The sequence below is a fragment of the Dendrobates tinctorius genome, unplaced genomic scaffold (genome assembly GCF_039654945.1).
Source record: "Dendrobates tinctorius isolate UK_male_01 unplaced genomic scaffold, ASM3965494v1 ptg000241l, whole genome shotgun sequence".
Classification (NCBI taxonomy): Eukaryota; Metazoa; Chordata; class Amphibia; order Anura; family Dendrobatidae; genus Dendrobates; species Dendrobates tinctorius.
In genome coordinates, this window is record NW_027361908.1 from 30749874 (window position 1) to 30774069 (window position 24196).

At 44.3% G+C, this 24196-nt stretch overlaps 1 protein-coding gene across 1 annotated transcript in view; it reads right to left on the minus strand.

Moving 5' to 3' along the window:
• Window positions 1-16308: 16308 nt before the first annotated feature.
• The window catches only part of ATP2B1 (ATPase plasma membrane Ca2+ transporting 1), a 118441-nt gene continuing 110553 nt past the window's right edge, over window positions 16309-24196 (minus strand). The window contains exon 21 of the mRNA XM_073557018.1: window positions 16309-17730. Within this exon, the coding sequence (XP_073413119.1) occupies window positions 17419-17730 (312 nt within the window). The 3' untranslated portion in view covers window positions 16309-17418. The remainder of the gene's footprint in view (window positions 17731-24196) is intronic.

Below are 24196 nucleotides of genomic sequence, written 5' to 3' on the forward strand. Positions count from 1 at the left end.
ACAGCGTCGCTGGTGCTGATCGCTGGTGCTGATCGCTGGTGAAGCTGCCTGTTTGGCAGCTCACCAGCGATCATGTAGCGACTCACCAGCAATCCTGACAAGTTGATATCGTTGTCGGGATCGCTGGTGAGTCGCTATGTGTGACGGGGCCCTAATGGGCAGCAAAGCTTCCTAACATCCATGATTGGCGTTAGGATAATTGCTCACGGCATCTTTGTGCCTAGCCTACAGTATACGTCCGAAGCCTCCAGTATATGTCCATAACTTATAGTATATGTCCGGAGCTTACAGTATAACTCCGGAGCTTTTTCAGATGTTTACTGTCCAGCTGCCATAGATCTCCATTCACTAGTGTGTTCTTTTGGCCTCAGTCTTGCAGATATGCACCTGTATAGATATATATGCGTACAGGAAAGCGCAGTCTGTTAGGCTTCAAGATAGAGGGCTACTGCAAAGAAATGTACACCATACAATGTTTTGCTTTTTTACAGCGTGCCCTTATGGTGGACGGATGCCTTTGCATCCATGCTGACTATGGCCTCCGGTAGGGGTACCTCCAGAACCACACAATGATCACATACACAAGATGCCTGAATGTGTGAGAAAACTGATATGTATTCACTTATAAGCAACCTATATGATAAAAATGTGCATTTCAGAATAAATGAAGAAAAAAAAGAAACAAATATAAACAATAATAAAAAATAATCCTGGACAGAAGAAGGCCATTTCTAAAATTGTATTTTACGAATGGATGAGTTTTCCAGAATGGTGATTTTATGTAACAAACCCATTGTACAATTCTCAACCATTTGATCATGTGAAGACATCCATCAATTCTAAAGTGATGCGTGGGCTGTCTAGGATTCACAATATGGAAAAGGATCATATAGTAGTTGCATTACAATTATAATAACATTTCCCCAAAAATTCCTGGTAAACTGTTCCTGGAAATGCTCATGTGCTGCTTTGCCTAATTAATTGAATCATACCAAGACCTAGTTCAGCAACATAATGAGGACAGCTGGTGTAGACCAAGGAAGTAGGAATATTAGTCACACACTTTATCTGAGAATTCAAGACAGGGTCTGGGATCACTCTACCGTGTGTGATGCGAGAAACTCGCACGAGTCTCTCGCATCAACACCTGGCGCTACCACCGGCACTCAGGACCGGAGCTGCGGCTGCATAGAAATACATGCAGCCGCAGCTCTGGCCCTGAGTGCCGGTGGCAGCGCAGGGTGTTGATGTCGAGAGACTCGTGCGAGTTTCTCGCATCACACACGGTAGAGTGATCCCGGCCAGACTTACAAACACTCACTGAATCATGAAAAAGGCCTCGAATGTCCACCTTTCTACACCATTTTTTTTCAGATGTACAGCGACTACTGATATCAAAATCATCAGCATCCATTCATATAAAATAGGTTTGAAAAGGAATTATTAGGGTTCACTCATGTGCGCATAGAAATTGTACGAGTGCAATGTGAGAAAACATCGCATTGCACTCTAACCGATGTTAGGGTACCGTTACACATAGCGATGCACCAGCGATCCCGACAACGATATGGATCGCTGGTGCATCGCTAAGTGGTCGCTAGTGAGCTGCAACACAGGCAGATCTCACCAGCGACATCGCTGGGGTCGGGGGTCGCTACATACCTGTCAGACGCGCCGATCCTGACGTCCTCCCGCCCGCGTTCACGCGTCGCTCGTCGGCGCCACAGGAAGCGCCCGACGAGAAATGATCCAGGAGCTTCTCGCGCGACCAACGATGAGCAGCGGGGGAGCCGGTCGGAGGTATCACATGCAGCGATATCGCTGGCAATATCGCTGCAACGTCACAAAATCGGTGACTTTACAGTGATATTGCTAGCGATATCGCAGTGTGTAACGGGGGCTTTAGTCAATAAGTCTGTGTGTATCTGTGATTCTTTTCCTCAGATCAGACAAAAAAAAAAATCGCAGCATGATACGATAGGCTGCAAGAATCGTCAGACCTGCGTGGGAACTTTTTGTTTTCTAATAAGTTGGTGAACGAGGGGTAGTGTCGTCTTTATTTCCCTCCTCTTATGTTGTCCAGGTTTGCATTTGTGGACTATGTCAGATTCTGTAGACATGCATGGCGGTTGTTTTTCTTTTTTTTATATATTGGGGTGCTTGACAGAAACCTCTCCATTACCAACACCAGGGCCAGATGCCATTTGTGATTTTTGCAAAAAAGAGAGGGGGAGCGCCCTAAGGCGGTAAATGAGGGACACCAGCGTGTTTAACAAAGGTAATCCACTCACCTGATGTGGTTGTGAAGGGTCACAACCACCTAAGAAAGTTTTGGCTGCTACAGATCCCGGGATGCAGATAAAACAGTAGAGAAAAGGCGGGGTTCGTCCGCGCTAGACCACAAGGAACCATGCATTGCTGCCCTGATGAAGTGGCCAGGAGGCCATGAAACGCGTTGGCTTGAGTGTGAATAAAGGTTTGCTTGCATCTTCAGTTGGTTCCTTGTGGTCTAGCGCGGACGAACCCCGGCTTTTCTCTTCTCTACTGTTTTATTTGTGATTTTTGACAAATCACAGTTCAACCTCAACTACTATTACCCCGATTGCCACTGCACCAGGGAAGAGGCAGGCAAAGCGTCAGAATTGGGGCATATCATGTGATGTGGCACTTCTGGGGCAGCCATTTTTAGACTGGGAAGGGCCCAATTTCCATGGACCTTCCCAGCGTGGTACTATCAGCCCACAGCGGTTTGCTTTACCGCATCAATTGTTTTAATTGTGGGATGTAGTCCAAGTATCGTGCAAGGAAATAACAGCTGACAGGTGCCAGAAGTTGTCAGACTCTATGCAACATACGGTAGATGTGAAGCAGTTCTAAAAACCTGTGGGTATAAAACTAAATATTAGGTTAGTCATTGACAAGAATGCCAAATAGTCATAAAAAAGTACATATTGTGTGTTTGTAAAGACAAATGCAGGCACTGCTATTTTTTTTTTTAGAACAGCCAAATGTTCATTTTTTGTTATTTTCTGTAACATAGTTAAAAATTATATACATTTCTCTTCATATTTTGAATTTGAAAACCGTGTGCAATGTTCCTTAATGCATGAAAAAACTACTAGCATAGATTTTGCGATTAACTCTTGTTTTTGATCACACTGCTATTATTTTGAACACGCGCGTGTTTGTTTATATCTACTGTATACATACACAGGTGCTTCTCACAAAATTAGAATATCATCGAAAAGTTAATTTATTTCAGTTCTTCAATGCAAAAAGTGAAATTCATACATTATATCAGGGCTCCCCAACCTGTAGCTCGGGAGCCACATGTGGCTCGCGGTCCCATGAATTGTGGCTCGCGGCTGTATTCGAGCTTGGTGCATTAGGTCCAGGTCTAACAAACAGGTATGAAGAGCACATCACAAAATGGTGAATATTGTGAGTAGCCCTGCACAGAAGAGCAGATCTGGATGCACATATACTGGTCTTAGGGGTTTAGAGATGTTTTAGGTGTGGTACGCTGGAGGATGATACTACCTGTTAGAGGAGGTGCTCAAAGCTGGATGTGACAGTGTGTTTGGAGTCCTTCACTGGGGAATACTGAATGGGGGGATGGTGGGAACCCCTGGATCTTGGTATACTGCTTTGGAGTGATTTCTGTGAAAAGCTTTGGTTGTCATTACACCTGTAATGGGGGCTTTGGTTGACACTACTTTGAGGGGGGTGGGAGCTGAATGTGGCTCGTGACCCTCTCTGTGCTGAATGTGGCTCGTGACCCTCTCTCAGAGCTGAATGTGGCTTGCAACACTCTCTCTAAGGTGAATGTGACTTTCAAGGTCAGAAAGGTTGTGGACTACTGCATTATATAGTCATTACAGAGTGATCTATTTCAAGTGTTTATTTCAGTTAATGTTGATGATTATGGCTTACAGCCAATGAAAACCCAAAAGTCATTATCTCAGTAAATTAGAATACTTTATAACATCAGCTTGAAAATTGATTTTAAAATCCAAAATGTTGGCCTACTGAATTGTACGTTCAGTAAATACACTCAATACTTGGCCGGGCTCTTTTTGCATGGAGGCAGTCTGTGGCACTGCTGAGTGTTATGGAAGCCAAGGTAGCCTTCAGATCATCTGCATTATTGGGTCTGGTGTATCTTATCTTCCTCAACAATACTTCATAGATTCTCTATGGGGTTAAGGTCAGGCGAGTTTGCTGGCCAATCAAGCGCAGTGATACTGTTGTTTTTAAACCAGGTATTGGTAATCTTGGCAGTGTGAACAGGTGCCAAGTCCTGCTGGAGAATGAAATTTCCATCTCCAAAAAGCTTGCATTCCGGTTGCTTGTGCAGCTTTTCCTACCACAATTTTTTCTTCCACTCAACTTTCCTTTAATATGCTTGGACACAGCACTCTGTGAACATCCAGCTTCTTTAGCAATGACCTTTTGTGACTTAACCTCCTTATGGAATGTTTCAATGACTGCCTTCTGGACATCTGTCAAGTCAGCAGTCTTCCCTAGAAAAAGATCACTGTTTGTAATGACTCTATATAATATATGGGTTTCACTTTTAATATTGAAGAACGGAAATAAATTCTTTTTGATGATATTCTAATTTTGTGAGAAGCACATTATTTATATATATATATATATATATATATATATATATATACTGCTCAAAAAAATAAAGGGGACACTAAAATACCAATCTAGATATCAATGAATGAAATATTCCAGTTGCAAATCATTACATAGTGGAATGAGTTGAGAACAATGAAATATAAAAATGATTACTGTAAATCAAAAATATTATCCAATTAAGGTCTGGATTTGAAATAATACTCAAAATCAAAGTGAAAAATCAAATTACAGGCTGATATAACTTCATTGGAAATGCCTCAAAATAAGAAAATAATGCTCAGTTAGTTTGTATGCCCTCCCTAAAACGCCTGGGCATGCTCCTAATGAGGCGGTGGAGGGATATCCTCCAAGACCAGGATTAAAGCATCAGTTAACTCCTGGACAGTCTGGGGTGGCATTGGTGGATGGAACAAGACATGATGTCCCAGATGTACTCGATTGGATTCAGGTCTGGGGAATGGGCAGGCCAGTCCATAGCATAAATGCCTTCATCATGCAGGAACTGCTGACACATCAGCCACGTGGCCTAGCATTGTCATGAATCAGAAGTAACCCCGGGCCCACTGCACCTGAATATGGCCTCACAATGGGTTTGAGGATTTCATCCCAGTACCTAATGGCAGTAAGGGTACCTCTGGCTAGCACATTCAGGGCTATGCGGCCCTCCAAAGAAATGCCTCCGCACCCCAACTGACCCACTACCAAACCAGTCACTTTGCAGGATGTTGCAGGCAGCAGTGTGAACCTGCTCTCTTCCATGAAGAACACAGGGCGTTAATGTCAAATCTGCCAATCTTGGTGCCAATCGCCCTGCACTGTGTTGGTTTGTGTGCTCAACACCCAATTGTAGACGTCGGGCCCTCATACCACCCTCATGGAGTCTACCAAATGGATATTAGTGGCCTGCTGGAGGTGATTTTGCAGGGTTCTGGCATTGCTCCTTTCTACAAAGGAGGCGGTAGCGGTCATGCTGTTGGGTTGCTGCCCTACTACAGCCCCCACCATGTCTCCTGGTATCTGCTTCATTCTCTGGACACTGTAATGACAGACACAGCTACCCTTCTTGCCACAGCTTGCATTGATGTGCCATCCTGGATGAGCTGCACTACCTGAGCAACTTCTGTGGGTTGTAGGCACCACCTCATGCTACTGTACAGTAACTCTAGGGGTGAGAGCAATGACAAAATGCAGAAGTAACCAAAACAACAGCCAAAAAGGATGAGAACAGAGTCACCACCTGCAGACCCACTCCTTTATAAGGGTTATCTTGCCAATTGCTTATCATTTATACCTGTTGACTGTGCCATTTGCACAACAGCATGAGAAGAAATTGATTCACAATCGGTGTTGCTTCATAACTGGACAGGTTGATTTCACAGAAGTGTGATTGACTTGGAGTTACCAATGCGTGGTCAGAGATCGACAGCGGCATTTAACATGTTAACAGCCGTGAGCAAACTCCTCTCCACCCACGGCTGGTAGAGGCAGATGATGGCTGAAATATTCAGCCACCATTTGGAGGGAAAAAAGCTCAGTGTGCAAGCCTGCATCAAAGGCAAGGACTCGACGTATGACGTAACTGTACGCTATATGTTGGGAAGAGGTTAAAAAAAACCAAAACCTAGTAGCAGGAAAAAATATCTTGCCATTCTAGATCCGCTACTTGTTCTGAGCAATGGACTTGTAGACAGATTTCCATGGAGAAAGCCCTTACTGGCCCAGTGCTGAATGCTCATCAGCAATGCAGCAGTCTGCGCCCCGGTCAGCTCTGTGACATTGGTAATACTGTATATACTGAGTTCTTCTGACATTCAGTAAGGGATACGTGGCGTTTACTGCATCCGGTAAGTTGCGCCACTCCTTAGGGCTAGGGACATACTGACTTTTATTTTTAGTAAACACTAAGGGGCTTCTGTATTGGCACTATTTCTATGTACTTGCCACAGGACACATCCCTCTGTCTATAAAAGTTGGGAGTTACGCCATGCAAATACACCTATGTGCCGTGACCCCCTCCAATTATTTAATTTTTTTTTTATTGGTAGGGAGGAGGTGGTGGCAATTAAAACTTTGGCCTTAGGGTCTTGTGATTTTTTTCTACGCCACTGGTACAAATATACGCACATAGAAGTATACATATCCCTAATGTGATTACGATGCATACAGCATATCTATCTCTATCTCACACTTGGACCGTGTTAGCCATAAGGCTTCATATAACATACCAGTTACATACACTCTTACTATAAATGTGAACTTTTAGAAATGACCACTCATGTAAACCAGTTTCCAGAGTGAGCCGATATGAGTAATACACGCGGTGCTTTATTCTGTAGCCTCAGGCGCTGCCTAGCAACCAGCCTGGAATCTCAGGGCGTATCTCAGTAGAACACAGCATGCTGAACCAAGATGGCGGCTCCCATGAACGGTGATCCTCTCAACACAATTCTTTCTAATCACAGATATTATGCTTTCAAAGGTGATTTATTCCATCTTTATTTTTTAACAGTCTCCTTACTATGATATATCCTTGTATGTGTGAAGGTGATCGGTCCACTTTAATTTACATACCGTAAATACGCTATATAAAAATGGTGGTAAAAATGCATTTCATACGCCAAGTATATGAGGAAAAACAAACGCTTACTCTGATTGCACTCGCATTACACACGCAATAACGTGGATTTCACTTGGACAACTCTCGGGGCTGCAAATCGGAGTAATTTTTTTTTTTTATATGATCATGTGACTCCAGCCTTAGAAAACAAACCATAGTTTCATGCGGGAATTTATACACCTGTAACCATGATGTCTGATGCCACAAGAGTTAGGGTATGTGCACACGATCAGTAATTGCCAGCGCTTTGGACGCAGCACATGTCCACTGCGTCCACAGCACAGACAGCTTTTGAACGCAGGTGATTCCGCATGTGTTCCTTGAACCGTGCGGATTCACTGCATCCTATACATTGGACGGGTGAGATTCATCTTGCGGATGCTCCAGTCTCCACAAGATAGACCTGCTGCGGTCTGGAAAGATGCGGGTGAGCCGCACGTGAGATTTCTTGAAATCCCATTCACTATGCTATAACATATGCCCACTGTGGGTTGGACGCTGCAGATGTACGCAGCGTCCAACCCGCAGCGTTTACTGACTGTGGGAACATACCCTTATAGGTTCTGAGTAACACAGAACCACGCGGAACGTGCCTGAGCAGGGACTGACAGCCAAGGAATACAGTCTTCATTGCTTTCGAGCATAATGTATGTTTACAAATAATCGAGTCTGCAGCTTGTACACTGCCTGTACTGCAGCATCCATGGAACAGGTGGAGTATTATTTTACTCTACTAAGGACATATATATGTCATTGACTATTAAGGTGTTTTCTGCCAGGAAGGCCTTGCTACTAAAGGCTTATTCTCAGCTCCTTCCGTCATCTTTTAGCATACCAATGACTCAATTGAAAGGATAATATGGACTTTTAGGCATCCACTCAAAGGGATTGCCTGGTCACACCATATTGATAACCTATCTTTGGGATATGTCATTAAAATGAGATGGTTAGGGTGAACACAGGTCCTGGGCACTGAGATGAAAACACGGGAATAAAAGCAGTTCTGCAGCACCAGGTGGGAGCCACTACACCTCGAATGGAAATGTGTTCTGCAGCTTTGAAAACATTCAGTTTACGATCAGCTTAACCTGGCCATCAATATTGTACACAGAGCAGTAAACGGCGTTAGCTAGAAAAGGATTTATGACCTCATGCAAGCAGAGCCGGTTTTTGAGGCCCTGGGCAAAAGTTTAAAGTGGGGCCCAAAATGCTCACATATTCCACATCACAAACATTTTGGTTGTATTTGCAGGTGCAGAATTCAGGCCGTTAAACGCTCGTTCCAGAGTTTCTTTATACCAGCTGAGGAAGAATGATGGGCACAGATAGTCCTCAATACAGTATAATGCAATCCCCATGGTCCTTGATAGAGTATACTGCAGCAACATACACACAAATTATAATGCAGCCTCACTCCACACATAGTATAATTCAACCCCCCACCACAGTTTTAAGCATCTCCCCCCAAACACATTATAGTGTAGCTCCCCCCCCCCCCCCCAAACACACACGGGCCCCTGGAGGAGCAGGGGCCCTAGGCTGCTACCTGGCCGGCCTGCCCACAACGTAGGCCCTGCAGGCAGTCTTCCTCATAATACCTTGTTTCTACCAAATCCCAGTCCCACGTGGTAGGCTGTGCTGTACTACCATAACTTGGATGCAGCATTTCCAGCTTCTACTTTTATGTAATTTATGGTGAATGTTGATAGAGGATGTCACGACTTGGTCATATTGATGGGGAGAGAAGGTCATAAAACACTGAAGTATCCATGAGACCTCATTTGTTTTCTTGCACAAGCTTTCAAAAATCACAACATTTTTACAGTGGTCTTTGAAAGAAAAAAAAAATGCAACTTGGCCATATTTTGTAAAGGTACCCAACTTCACATGCCATATAAAACCAGTACCAGGTGTCATCAGTATTTTGGATCAGTGTTTTTCTGGTATGGCTAAAGAAATAAAGCTTCTCTTATACTTTGCAATGTTAAACACATAAAGCATACAGATGGCATTTGCATGTTGTACGTGTTTTACATGGCCCTTGTCGCCCGTACTGCTGGGAAAAAATATGGACCCGTCTTCATGTGGTTTACAGGGACACTATAAAAGCCGTCAAGTGAGCAGCCCCACAGGTTATAATGGGTGATATCCATGAAAAAAAACCAACTCGTACCAGACACATGGACGTGAGAGGGAGACTTGAGTAACTGTGTGTGACCGTACCGTAGTGAATAGAGTTGAGCGACTTTGGTCGGATCGGGTTTCGTGAAACCCGAATGAAACAAAATAAGTTTCAGATGAAACTCGTCCGACTAGAGTAAAACAAAGTCGGAGTTTCGTCCGAAACCCGACCCCAATGCAAGTCAATGGGAAATAAAAGTCGGACGAAACTCCGACTTTGTTTTGCTCTAGTCGGACGAGTTTCATCTGAAACTTATTTTGTTTCATTCGGGATTCACGAAACCCGATCCGACCAAAGTCGCTCAACTCTAGTAGTGAACATTTGTTTGCCATGAAAAGGGTCATACCTGTTTCCGGGAAACTGGAGGTTTCACACTACTTTTAATTCATCAAGAATCAGAGTTCCTGGGAAAATATGGTGAATCTGATATTTTAAAGGATTTCATCAACACTGGTTACCAATATCAGATTGGTGGGGACCACACGCCAAGCATTCCCCAGATCGGCATTTTACATCCGGTCCCTGAAAGAACTGAAAAGAGTGAATACACTGTGTAATGGCCAAGAACAGCAGATCAGGTCCTATTCCAGTAAATAGATGAGCTGTAGTTGTCAGAAATGGCCACTCCACAGTGAACGGGACTGTGCTATCTCAGCTCTAGTCATAGCTTAGAGCTGATTGGTGGGGGTGCCACACCAATCCGATATTGCTGAGCTATGCTGCTAACAGGTTATCAATATCAGAAGTCTGAACGACGCCTTTAACAAAACAAATTAGGTTTTATTTTTACACAAAATATGCTGCGCCTAGATGTGTGCTAAATATCAGACATATTTAGCAACACGGTGCGAGTTGCGTCATCTTTCCACACTTTTGGTGAATACTTATGGGTCCTTGGAGGTGTTTTTTTTTTGCAGAAATTGTAGCATACTTTCATGTGTTTTTTTTCATAGACTTCTGCATAGGAAATAAAAAAGCAGGTTTAAAATGAAAAACAACCCAAAACAGCTTGTAAAAAAAATAAATAAATAAAAGTAACAATAACACTGCAAAAACATTGAAAGAATTCTAAGGGTATATTCGCGGCACAGCAGACATATATGGATTGGTCGTATATAGGGAACAAGAAAAATGGTATACTTTTAGAGGGATCTGAATTGTGCGCATCCCATAATCATAACATTTCTCAGTTCATCAATTCCTGGTCCTTGAAAAGGTATTCGTACCCCATGAAGTTTTCCACATTACACCCACAAATGTCAATGTTTTTCTTCGTATTGGGATTTTATGTGATATACAAACACAAAGTAGCAAGTATTAGGGAAGTGTAAAGGAAGTAATAGCTGGTTTTTTAAATATTTTAAAAATATAAACCTGAAAATTGTGACCTGCATTTGTATTCAGCCCACCCTAGTCAAACTTTTCACTGCAATTACCGGTTGTGTTTTGGGGTACGTCTCTACCAGCTTTGCACATTTAGGCTGAGCGTTTTGCCTATTCTTCTTTGCAAACTAGCTCTAGCTCAGTGCCATTGGATGGAGAGCATCTGTGAACAGCAATTTTCACATCTTGCCACAGATTCTCAATGAGATTTAGGTCTGGATTGTGACCTGGCCATTACCACACATGAATATTCTTTGATCTAGACCATTCCATTGTAGCTCTGGCACTATGTTTAGGGCTGTTGCCCTGAGGGAAGTTGAACCTACACCCCAGTCTCAAGACTTTTGCAGCCTTTAAGGCCACATACATACATTGAGTGTTTTGGTGAGGTTTTTTTTTTTTTTTTTACATCAGTACTGCAGAAGTAATGCAAGCATTTCTATTTTACTTTTCAGCTGATAGTAAGCCAAAACCAGGAGTGGAACAAATACAAAGGTAAAAAACTCACCAAATACTCAAACTGTGCATATGGGTTTTTCTCCAGGATTTTCCTGACTCTGATCATCTTCCTTGTCACTGCTGAAGGAAAGCTTCCCTACATCATTATGCTGCCACCAGCATGTTTGATGGTGGTGATGGCGTTTTCAGGGTGATGTAATGTTATGTGTGACGGAAACCTATCATTTTGCCCAAGTTCTACATTAGTCTCATCTGACCAGAGCATCTTCTTCCACATGGTAACTGCGGTCATACATGGCTTTTTTCAAACTGCACTTGGGACTTATGACTTGTTTAGAAAAATGGCTTTTTTTGCCACTGTTCCAGAAAGGCCAGGTTTGTGGAGTATACGATTAATAGTTGTTCTGTGGACAGATTCTCCCACCTGAGCTGTGGCTCTCTGCAGCTCCTCCAGAGCGACCAAGGGCCTCTTGGCTGCTTCTCTAATCAGTGCTCTCCGTGCTTGGGATGTCAGTTTAGGTGGATGGACATGTCTTGGTAGGTTTGCAGTTGTGCCATACTCCTAATTTTGGAAGATGGGCTATTTTTTTTTTTCCTTTTTCTACAACTTTTCTCCACATTATCTCTGATCGATTTGGTGTCTCCCCTGGTTTTCTTGCTGCCGAGAATAAATAACAGGCGCACTCAGTTTACTAATGTGCGACTTCTGGAGGCAATTGGTCGGGATTACAATTAATAGCATCAGACTATAGGTTGCCGAATGCACTTCAGTTTTCACATTTATAATTTTGAAATAATTAGAAAACCATGCTTGTTAGGCAGTCCCTGCTTGTGTTGTTGCTGCTGAACAGCGGCGAGGCATGCTTCCACATCGACTCGAACGCAGTATTAGAGCACGCCGAGGATGCCCTATTAGCATTTGAGCATGCTCAGGTAACACGCTTGCTCATCACTAATCATTTCCATAACACTTCACAAATACTTTTTACTTTAGTTCATCACATAAAATCCCCCAAAAAACACAATTAAAGTGGTGGTCTGGAACTAACAATTTTAATTTTAACTATCTGTCTATTTAACGTAATCTAATATCTTCTCTAATCTACTTTAATTAAAAAGTCCCCATCACTGCTTTTTCTCTTTAACTACTTCCTGTGTGATGACTCTTCGTTTGAGAACCCCCAGTGCATGATGGGATACTAAAACAAGATGTCATCCGGGGGGCAGAGTCGGCGGTCACTGCCACCAACCATTTGTCACCACACTGAAATGAAGTGTCATCAGTGACGTCAGTAGTCCCTACTCTACTGAGCTTGATTTTCTATGCACACAGAACGATCGTGTTAAAGCACCACTTCAGTGTTTTTATTTCAGCGCTGGAGTGGTGCCACTATTCTAAGGTCCTGGCACAAGTAATATACATACTTACAGCTGCTGTCTTCAGCTGTTCCGCTCCAGTCCCATGCTGCCATCTTGTGATAGCAGAAGTCAGAGGTAATGGTTACAAGCTCTCCGTGTAAGTCTACGAAAGCCTTTTTCTGGCTCACTTACTTGCCTTGAGTCCAGCAAACACTGGAACGACCCAGCAGGTCACCACCAGCAAAAGATGACAGGACTGTTACCAATAACAGAAGATGGTGGCCAGTAAGTAGATTACTAGGGGCAGGGAACATACATACTACTTCAGCGGTTAAATGTTATTTATATAGCGCCAAAATATTAAGCAGCACTTAATTAAAACAAACCGCTGGAGTGGCGCTTTCATCATTGTGCACGGAAGTGTGGTCAGTCTGTCTAAACAGGGCAGTAAGAAACTGCTGATCGTCTGACAAGTAGCTGCTTGCCAGTAGTTTGATGGCTGCGATTGACCAGTGTTAAAGAGCCCATACACTAGGGCAGGTATGCAACAGCAGATGAAAATTTACACCTAAAAACATCCTAAACTGCATTTAATAAGCATTTTCCAGTAAGGTATCCAAAGCACACAACTTGTTCTATTCCACTCAAGAGGACTCTAATGGATTGTTTAATATAAACCGAGTACCACCGCAGATCATGACTGCTCCACGGAATCTGGAATCCTTTCAACCAACTGGGCTCCTTCTCCTATATGAAGCACGCTTATCAAAACACAAGTGTAAAAGGTGAAAGAGAGGAAATATTCAAAGAGAATGTCAGAACTGAATGTTCTCACGAGAGCTCTGCAGTAGTCATGGTCCCTGCTTGCTAATTGAGTTTCAGAGCACAGAAGAGCAGTAGCGCAGGACAGCCAGAGTACAGGGTAAAAGCAACTCCGTGCATTGCCTTTAATAGTGAAGAGCAAGTATAAGGCTGAGTTCACACGTGGTGTTTTTTCGCGTTTCCGCGGCGGTTTTAACCGCGCGATTTTGCCGCAAAAACGCGAAAAATAAGCATCCCATGCATTCCTATGGGATTCCGCAATGCTGTGCTAATGCTGCGGTTTTTACCGCTGCGGAATCGCTTCGCGGTAAAAAACGCAGCATGCTCATTATTTTGCGGAATCGTGGCGATCCCGCACCCATAGGAATGTATTGTTCCGCTTACTTCCCGCATGTGGCTGTGCACACCATGCGGAAAGTAAGCAGAACAATTGCGGATGGTACCCACGGCCCGGAGGAGAGGAGACTGTCCTCCGGGTTGTGGGTACCATATCCCTGTAAAAAATAGAATTTAAAATAAAAAATATTGTTATTCTTACCTTCCGGCATCCCGCGCAGCCTTCCCGCCTCTCTCCACGCTCTCGTTCCCAGTAATCCCTTGCGAAAATGCCAGCGATGGCGTCCGTTCTCGCGGGATCGCGAAGTCTCGCGGTCATCGCGATCCCGCGAGAACGGACGCCATCGCGAGCATTTTCGCAAAGGATTACTGGGAACGGATGCGCGGGACGTCGGAAGGTAAGAATAACAGTATTTTTTTTTTTTTACATTCTATCCTTTACTACTGATGCTGCATAGGCGGCCTCAGTAGTAACAAGTTGGTCACACTTGTCAAACACTATGTTTGACGAGTGTGACCAACCTGTCAATCAGTTCTCCAAGCGATGCTATAGATCGCTTGGAAAACGCCAGCAATTCTGCAAGCTAATTACGCTTGCAAAATGCTAGTTTTTCCGCGGGAAAATCGCGGGAATTTAAAATGCGATTTTCCCGCGGAATGGAATTCCGGAATTCTCGCGGTAATTTCCGCGAGAGTTCCGTTACGTGTGCACATAGCCTCATAGTTACTTGAGATTTCCCGAGCATGCTCGGGTGATCGCCGAGTATTTGGATGTGCTCGGAGATTTAGTTTCTGTCGCCGTAGCTGCATGATTTGCGGCTGCTAGCCAGGCTTAATACATGTGGGGATTCCCTAAAAAGGCAATTCCCACATGCATTCAGGCTGTCTAGCAGACACAAGTCATGCAGCTACAGTAACAAACTAAAGCTCCAAGCACATCCAAAAACTCTGAGATCACCCGAGCATGTTCTAGCAATTTCAAGTAACGAGTATACTCGCTCATCACTAGCCTTTTAAGAGTTGGCTCCAGCTCTCTAGTAGCTGTTCCTCTGAGCACTGGCACTTTGTTAGTAGGAAGGGACAGGACTGAACAGTTCTCATGAGACCATGCACAGCTGCTCTTTGGGTATTTGAATCTTTCCTCCTCCATGAAAGCTCTTTTTTCATTGGCATGATCGAGAATAAGCAGACACCCATATGGACGTTCTGTGGCATACGATCAATTGGATGAGGGGAAATTAAGCATATTGGGTGCTTTTTATTATCGGGGGGGGGGGGGGGGGAATGGTTGGCATAATCATGAAATTGAGCTGCCCAGAAAAAAATCCTGTTCCAGAAGCCGTATAGCAGTGACATTTGGAGGATGAACTCCAATGAAGGGAGTCACCCACACTTCCTGAAGCTTCAAATTGTCCAATCGGCCTTACTATACAATGTCCCTGGCAGCCACAGCAATACAGATGCAGAACTACGAACATTCAGGCAACCAGAATGATAATGCTGGACAAGTGTACCATTTTAACAGATTTTTTCTTTTTAAATAAGTGTTTTTCGTCCCTTTCCAATGTACTTGCACCATCATTTAATGGCTGTACACATTTCAAAATCATGTGTAGAAATGAAATATGTAGAGTCATTTAAAGAGGTTTTCTGGGACTTTGCTACTTTTTATACCTAAATATAGGCCATAACTATCAGGTCAGTGGGGGCCCGGGTTCTAGGAGATTCGCTAGAAGGGGTGAATCCCACATTAGAATCCCTCTCTAGCAAGCCATATAACAACTTTTACTGTTAATTGTATTTAAAAATGCACAAGGGCATTAAAATATTGTCCCTATCTGTCTAATTTATTCATTTCAAGGTATTCCCCTATATTATTCCAGTTGATGAAACCCCGGGGTGCCATCTCTTATAGCAGAATAGGACAAGCAATATTACAACATGTCGTCTCACTATTTGGCAGGGTGACAGATCATTTAAGCACAAGTCTCCTTAATATGTTTCATCGCAGATGCCGTGCATGCCAGGGTACCATCCCCTGATAATACCACATATCAGGTGAAACATGCTGGGGGGACTCGTGTTGTAATATTAATTGTCCTATTCTGCTATAAAAAGTGATGGCACCCCGGGGTGTCATCAACAGCAATAATTTAGGTGAATACCTTGAAGTTAATTACAGACAGATTAGGGATAATATTTTATTAATACCCCATATGCGTGTTTAAATACAAATTAACAACAAAAGTTAAGTTTTATGGCTTGCTAGAGAGGGATTTTAATATGGCTAATTCACATATTTCTCCCAAGCAATTTCTTTCCCCTTGTTCTGTTTTGGCCGATCGGGCAACAGCACTCCTTCAATCAGGTGATTGGTGGGAGTCAATAAATATACATGGCCTTTCCATAATATATTAAAAAAAAAAAAAGGTCTAATATACAAGTCCCAGAAAAACCCCTTCAATGCTGGCAACACTGGCAAGAAAACATTGCTGCGCGTGTATTTAATAAAAGGGCATGTTTATTGTGTTTACAAACAAGTTTCAAAAACAAAAAGGAAAACATGATGTATGACTTTACTACTACCTAGTAGTATTTTTTTTTTCCAAAATGCCAACAGCCCCTCAAGCTGTATGAAGGTAAATCTAAAGATTTATTAGAAAATCAACACGGTTCCACTCACAGTTCACCAAGACAGTTCTAAAACTAACAGGTTTAGACAAACAAAAATAAAATTAAGACGACTAATTTTTTATGTATTTTGATTTTTTTTATATATTTCGACGGAGATAGCAAAAAAGATTTCAAGCAAGATCCGTCACACATCGATGGCCTGCATTTCACAAATACCATTTTTGTTTTGGAACAAATTCATTTTTCTCAATGTAAAAAAAAAAAAAAAAAAAAAAGAAATCGAAAACCATCATGAATTAAATGCGTTTTCTTATTTTAACAAACTAAGGAGAGGCCATGATTTTCAGTATAACACTGGCTCACTTGTCTGAAGCATTAGTGTTATTTTTTCTTTCTATTTGGCTATTAAATTTATCTACATTATTCAACAAGTAAATTGCAGGCATGAATTTAGAACAATTTCAATATTAACACCCCTTTTTCTGGAAAATACAGCAGTGTTTAAAGGACATTTTCTTTTTTCTTCATCATCATATATAAGGAAACTTCCCTTCTATGAACAGGAACAAAATATCTATAAACCTTGTAAACAGATCTGTATCATTTATAACATAAATAATCAAATGAGCATCCCAGGGCCCCAGAAATAATAATAATGAGGATCAATATAAACTAGAGCATTACTAACACACTGTCCAGGCCAATGATTCTTAGTGTAACTGATGTTCTGCAGGTCACTTTTGCTGGGTTACGATGCATCAGTCAGAGGTCGTCCCAATAAGCCCATCCCTTTCCTTCCCGAGAAAAGCACCCTCAGTCTGGCAGAAAGCATTTTTCTTAAAAAAATAAATCTACATTCATACAAGTGTGTCTTCATTTGAAGTCCATAAGGCAGGCTCGCTCACCTGCCGCTCGCAATGTGTGAAAAGGACCCAGTGTTCTTTGCAAATCAGCTAGAATCTTAACATTCATCTTACAATCAGAGTGAAGTCTCCAGACTATGTAGTGGACTGCCTGGGGATGAAGAGGTAGCTGACTTGTTCGGTTCTATTGTAAGATGTATTCCACTATCAACCGCATTGTTATTTTTATTTGGAGAGGGTGGTGGAGTAGAGTGACGTTTGGTGGGAGCATCATCTTCGGCATCTGTGTCATCGATGAGCGGAATATGAGGCTCAGAGTCTTCTATTCTAAACTCCGGGTGTGTCATGAAATTGTGGATCGAGCTTCGGGACTCGGGCTTTTCCAGTCCTTCGTACAGAGAACTACGAAATGCATTCACCACTCGAATCTGAAGGTCACAAGGGAAGAGAAAAGAAAACCGATTAAAAAGCAGAAGGAGCGCGTGCGTGGATATGGTTTTTATGTGAACTCACAAATACTAAACAATGAACTTAAACTGTGCAAAATGCAGTGTGGACTTGCAACATACTGTAAAAGATATAAAAGGGATAAAAAAACACGTCGGTCAATATAGACTGATGGTTTGTGGCAGGTAACGAATGTGAAGTCTTTAGTACGGCAATAGTCAAGCACTATTCCATTCTGCTCAATTAGGCAAGTTGGTGCTGCAAAAATATTTTAGAGCGTGTGCAAAAAAATGGATATCATGTCTCTTCACAAATACATTTAGGGGGAAAAAAAAAATATGAAAACCATTAGCACAACAGGTAAACCAATTCTCATGCCAGGAATTAGGATACCGACTATGAAGCCAGGCACATGTAAGCTGAATGGTACAATGAGCTTGAAGCTGCAAAAAACCATGCAGAAAGCAACCAAAATTACTGTAAAATACCTCACAAATGTAAATATTCGAGTATATACTGGTTTGGCTTTTTACCAAATCCCCAACAGTTACACAAACCTGGACATTGATGCTTTTATTCCCCCAGGTAGCAAACATAAAAGTGAACCGTGAAGACACAAATCCCTGCCACAACATTCGATATTTCAGAATGGACTGTATGAAGAGGTGATGTAGATGTACCCCGAAAGAACTGGGCACAGTATAGGATTTACATTTTTCCACATTAAGGATATCTGTCCATAACGAAAACAACTTTCTAACAGGGACATATTAGTCACCAGGACTAGCCACCCTGGGTGACGGCAGAAGGCCATGAAAGACAGAAAATTGGTTCCGCCATTGCCATGTCTGGCTCAGTACTGCCAGGTGTACAAGCGAAAACTTCAACGTCACAAATATTTGCACTAAGTGGCAAATATTGAAATGGGCAACACAATGCTGTTTTGTTAGGGATAGGTGCAAGGAGCAGGACAGAAAATTCATTGAGGAGATTGTGTCTCTGAACTAAGGATGGATTCCAAAATACTAATGCACGGTTTCCTGAGTGACAGTACCATACAGTCTTGTTTCGGCGAAAATTACTGTCTATTAAAAAGACATTTTTTACCAAGTGTAACAGGAAAACCACCATGGTTACTTACCGGTAGCTGGTTTTTCCGGAACCCATGACAGCACCACCTGAGAGAGGGATCCGCCCCGCCAGGACAGGAACGTACTGAGATATAAGGGGCGGCACCTCTCCCCCGCTTCAGTTGGGTTACAGAGCATTGAGAGGACTTCCCGCTTAGTTATATGTTCAATCCAGCATCACATCACACAAATGCACCCTACTAACTGTGCACACCCATACGGTGAAAAAGGGGGGGGGGGGGGGGGATATATGGGTGCTGTCATGGGTTCCTGAAAAACCGGCTACCGGTAAGTAACCATGGTGATTTTCCCTTCACCCATGACAGCACCACCTGAGAGACTTTTGGAGACTACAAAACACCTTAGGGAGGGACCACCGCTTGCAGCACCCTTCTACCAAAGGTTAAGTCATCAGAGGAGGATAGATTTAATCTATAGTGCCTAAAGAAGGTGGAAGGTGAGGCCCAGGTAGCGACCTTACAAATCTGTTCAATTGATACCTCTGCCTTTTCAGCCAAGGAGGTCGCCACGGCTCTGGTGGAATGAGCCTTGATGCCGTCAGGAATCGGGATACCACTAGCTGTGAAGACTACACTAATGGCCTCCCTAATCCATCTAGCAATAGTCCCTTTTGAAACCCCATAGCCTTTCCTGGCACCCTGAAAAGCTACAAATAGGGACTGGGACTTCCTCTACTGGCTGGTGACATATGTATTCTAGCAGGGCTCTCTTAACATCCAAACTATGGAATTTTTCTTCCCCTGGATTCTTTGGATTATCACAGAAGGATGGGAGGATAATCTCTTGACCCTGATGGAAATCTGACACTACCCTAGGCAGATAAGCGGGGTCTGTCCTTAGCACCACCCTGTCCTGAAAAACTTGTGTATAGGGTGGATTTACTGACAGAGCCTGCAGGTTGCTTATTCTACGGGCTGATGTAAGCGCCACTAAAATTATTGTTTTCAGGGTCAGAAATTTTACGGCAAGCTGATGTAATGGCTCATATGGTTCTTTTGTAAGGGCCTCTAGTACTAGGTTTAAATCCCAGGGAGCTATCTTGGATATTGGAATAGGTTTAGCCCTATGACATGATTTGATGAATCTGGCTATCAATCTATTTGATGCCAATTTGCAGTTGTAGAGCGCCCCTAGTGCAGACACCTGAACCTTAAGCGTTTTTACTGCTAACCCCAGCTGTAATCCTGCCTGTAAAAACTCCAAGATGGCACTAATTGGAGGTTATTGTCCTAACGGCTTACCTAGGAACTGTAGGAATTTATTCCATGTTCTGCCATAGATGTTAGTCGTCACCGGTTTCCTACTTTTAAGCAGGGTGGCCATCAACCCCGGGGAAAAACCTTTACCCCTTAAAAGCGACCTTTCAAATTCCACACCGTCAGATGGAATCCCTTGACTTGCGCGTGGAATATCGGGCCTTGGGCTTGAAGGTCCGGAACTTCTGGCAGAATCCATGGATCGGAGATGGACATTCTCCGCAGTAGAGCAAACCAGAGCCTTTTGGCCAAAATGGGGCTATTAGGATTACTCTGGCTTGATCGGTCCTGATCTTCCTGACCACTGTTGGGATCAGAGCGACTGGGGGGGAACGTATAGGCCAGCTTAAAGTCCCACTGAATGTGCAGAGAGTCCACTGCCCATGGTTTTTCTCTCGGGTTTAGGGAGCAAAACCTTCATGTTTGCCTGTTGTGTTTGTTGGCAAAGAGGTCCATCACTGGTTCCTCCCAAAGCTGCGTTATTTTTTGAAAAATGGACCGATTTAGGACCCATTCTCCCTGCCTCAGAGTATTGCGGCTTAGGAAATCGGCCTCTATGTTTTCTGCCCCTTTTATATGTAAGGCTGTTAGGGATTGTAAGTGTTGCTCCACCTTGCTCAGGATGTCGTCTGCTGCTTTCATTAGGGAGTATGATTTTGTTCCCCCTTGGTGGTTGATGTATGCCACCGTTACTTTGTTGTCCGACATGACGCGGACATCGCGACCCCTGAGTAGGGGAAAGAAGTGGGTTAGGGCTTTGTTTACAGCCCACAATTCTCTGAGATTGGAGGATGCCCTTTCTTGAGGTGTCCAGGAGCCCTGGCCTACGTGACCGCCTTAGGTGCGCCCCCCCCCACCCCCGGGAGCTTGCGTCTGTTAGGATCACAACTGTCGCCTGTTTGTCCCAGGGTATTCCTGCGGCCAAATTTGTATTGTCCAGCCACCAGTTGAGAGATTTTAGTCTCTAGTGAAAGCTTCAGATCTCCTAAACGCCCTCTTAGCGATTTTTGTGCTGCTAGTATCTCCCCCTGGAGTTGACGGGTATGAAATTGATCCCACTTGACCGCCAGAATACAGGACGTCAGAGTGCCTAGTAGAGACATCGCTTTCCTCAACATCTGAGGTTGGTTTTGGGCTGACAAAGCCATGTTCCGTATCTTCTCTATTGTGGCCTCCGGAAGCAGACACACCTGTTGTTCTGAGTCCAGGATAAATCCCAGGAAGGTCTGTTGTTTTAGGGGTTGTAGTCTTGACTTTTTGAAGTTTATTATCCACCCCAATTCTTGTAAGGTGTCGGTCACCTGGCTTATCTGCGCAGTACAATGGTCCTCCGAGTCGCCCACTATGAGGAAATCGTCTAGGTAGGGTATTACCACTGTATCTCGAATCCGAAGGAAAGCCGTTACCTCCGCTATGACCTTGGTGAACACTCTCGGGGCTATGGATATACCAAACGGAAGAGCTGTGAACTGGAAATGTTTTAGTACGCCTTGGATATAAAGCGCTACCCTCAAGAATTTTTGGTGATCTGGATGGATAGGGATATGATAATATGCATCCTTCAGATTGACTACCGCCATAAAACAATCTTGATGTAGTAAGCTTTATGGCCGTAGTCACTGACTCCATCTTGAAGGTCTGATTCCCTATCCACCGATTGAGTCTTCTGAGGTTTATAATTGTCCTGAACGACTGGTCCGGTTTCTTGATCAAAAAAAGTGGTGAATAGAATCCTCTTCCCTTCTGTGTGTCCGAGACTCCGTAAAGGACCTTTTTGTCTATTAGGCTCAGGATCTCTGTTTCCAGGGCCAACTGTTCTTCGGCTGCTCTTCTGATAGGGGTAACTACGAACACGGGTTTCGGTTGGCGAACAAAGGGGATTTTCAGGCCTTCTTTTAAGATGCTTAGGATCCAGGTATTGGAGGAGATCTTTTCCCAGGCCAGGGAAAAGAGTGCCAATCTTCCCCCTACTGGCGTCATTGTGGTGATTTTTTTGAGGTGGAGGAACCTCCACCAAACATGAAGCCTGACTCTTCTTTTTGTCCTCCCTTCTCCTTCTATCGGCCAGAGGACACCCCCTATTGAATCTTCCGCCTCTCCAAAAGGGCTGTCTTCTCTGCTCTGTTGGGGACATGGGAAAACCTTTTTTCCTATCGCTTGCCTTTTCCAGGATGTCATCTAAGTTCTTCCCGAATAAGAATATCCCATCACAGGGGAGAGAGCACAGTTTCGCCTTAGATTGCAGGTCACCCGGACAGCCTTTAAGCCAAAGTGCTCGTCTAGCAGCGTTTGATAAACTTGCTGCTCTGGCCGTTAACCTCATAGAATCCGCCGAGGTGTCCGCTAAAAAAGCTGCTGCCCCATGCCAGAGATACATATCCGCCAATATCTTCTCTCTTGGGACCCTTGATGCTAGTTTTTCTTCCAACTGCTGCAGCCAGATCATGAGGGAGCGTGCTGTGCAGGTGCTCGCTATCGTTGGCTTTAATCCTCCCGCAGTCGCTTCCCATGCATGCTTCAGATAGGAGTCTGCTTTCTTATCTAGTGGGTCTCTAAGAACCCCTGAATCTTCCAGGGGCAGGGCCGATTTTTTAGAGGACCTGGATACTGCTGCGTCTATTTTTGGGCTTTGTCCCATGTCTCCGTGTCCTTGTGTTCAAAAGGGTATCACCTCTTAGAGGTGGAGGGAAGAGCCCCTGATTTTTCGGGTTTCCTCCACGCTCTCTCAATAAGCGCCTGAATCTTCTCGTTCACGGGAAAGGTACGCTTTTTCCTCTCCTGGAGCCCCCCAAACATAACATCTTCTAGGGTTTTTGTCGTTTTCTCTTCCTGCAGGCCCATTGTTGCTCTAATGGCCTTTAGGAGGGCATCTGTGTCTTCTACCGGAAAACATGGCTTACCCTGTGTCACTGTGAGGAGTCTGATGAGGATGCCTGTTCTGATTGAGACGAGGTCGAAGAGGAATTTGAGGGAGAACTAGGGGTATCCTTTCTACCTTTCCTCCTTTTTTTCAATAGGGTCTTAATTGAACCCTCCATCTCTGACCTAAGGGCTGATATCAGATTAGCCGCGAAACTAGGCGCTTGCTCCGCCATAGTTCGCTGAATACAACTGGCACAGAGGTCTGCCAGTCCCTTGTTAGGGCCGCTTTACATATGGCGCAGTCCCTATTATTTTTCTTGCTTCCTGCTTTTTTGGGCCTTTCCTACGGGGTTAAACAGACAGGGAACCCCTATTTAATACAAATGCTAGCATTCACGAAGATCACTCACCATCCGCAATCAAGGGTACCGGACTTGGAGGCTGCGTTGGAGCACGTGACCTGTGCTCTCTGGATCTCGAGGATTCTCTCGACCTGCGGCTGCTGCTTGAGCGGCTTCCATGTTTGTGGCCGGAGGGCAGTGAGGGCGGCAGAGAAAAGGACCTCTCCTGGTCTGACTCCATCGCTGCACCGTCTGCCCCGCCGCAGCTTCGTTTAAATAAGCCTCCGTCCTGTGAGTGGCCTCCCCTCCCCCCTTCAGAAAAAGCCGTCCGGCCTCGTACTAGGCGCCATGACACCGTCGCCTGGATCTGACAACAGCCGGCGCGCCCACAATCCTCTGCGCCGCTGACGTCAGTGGCCGGAAAGCGCCCGCGTCTCTCCAGTCAGATGCTTCGAGGATCGAGCTGCGGGCGCGCGCGAGGGGAGGGCGGCGCGGTGGAGGCTTCCCGCAGCCACCGAGGATTCCACCAGCGCTCACACGAACCCGGAACCCCGGAGGGCCCGGGGACTGTGCCCCCAGCACCCGACGCTACAGGTAAGATACCTGTTCTTCCCGCGCCGGGACGGGGCTGGGTTTTTTTTCCTTTTTCCCATGACAGGCACTGCCGATAGTGAGGTTCCTTCCAGGACAGGAACCCAACTGAAGCAGTGGAGAGGTCCCGCCCCTTATATCTCAGTAGGTTCCTGTCCTGGCAGGGCGGATCCCTCTCTCAGGTGGTGCTGCCATGGGTGAAGGGAAAACAAGCGTCTTACCAGAAAACATCTTCAATTTCATTAT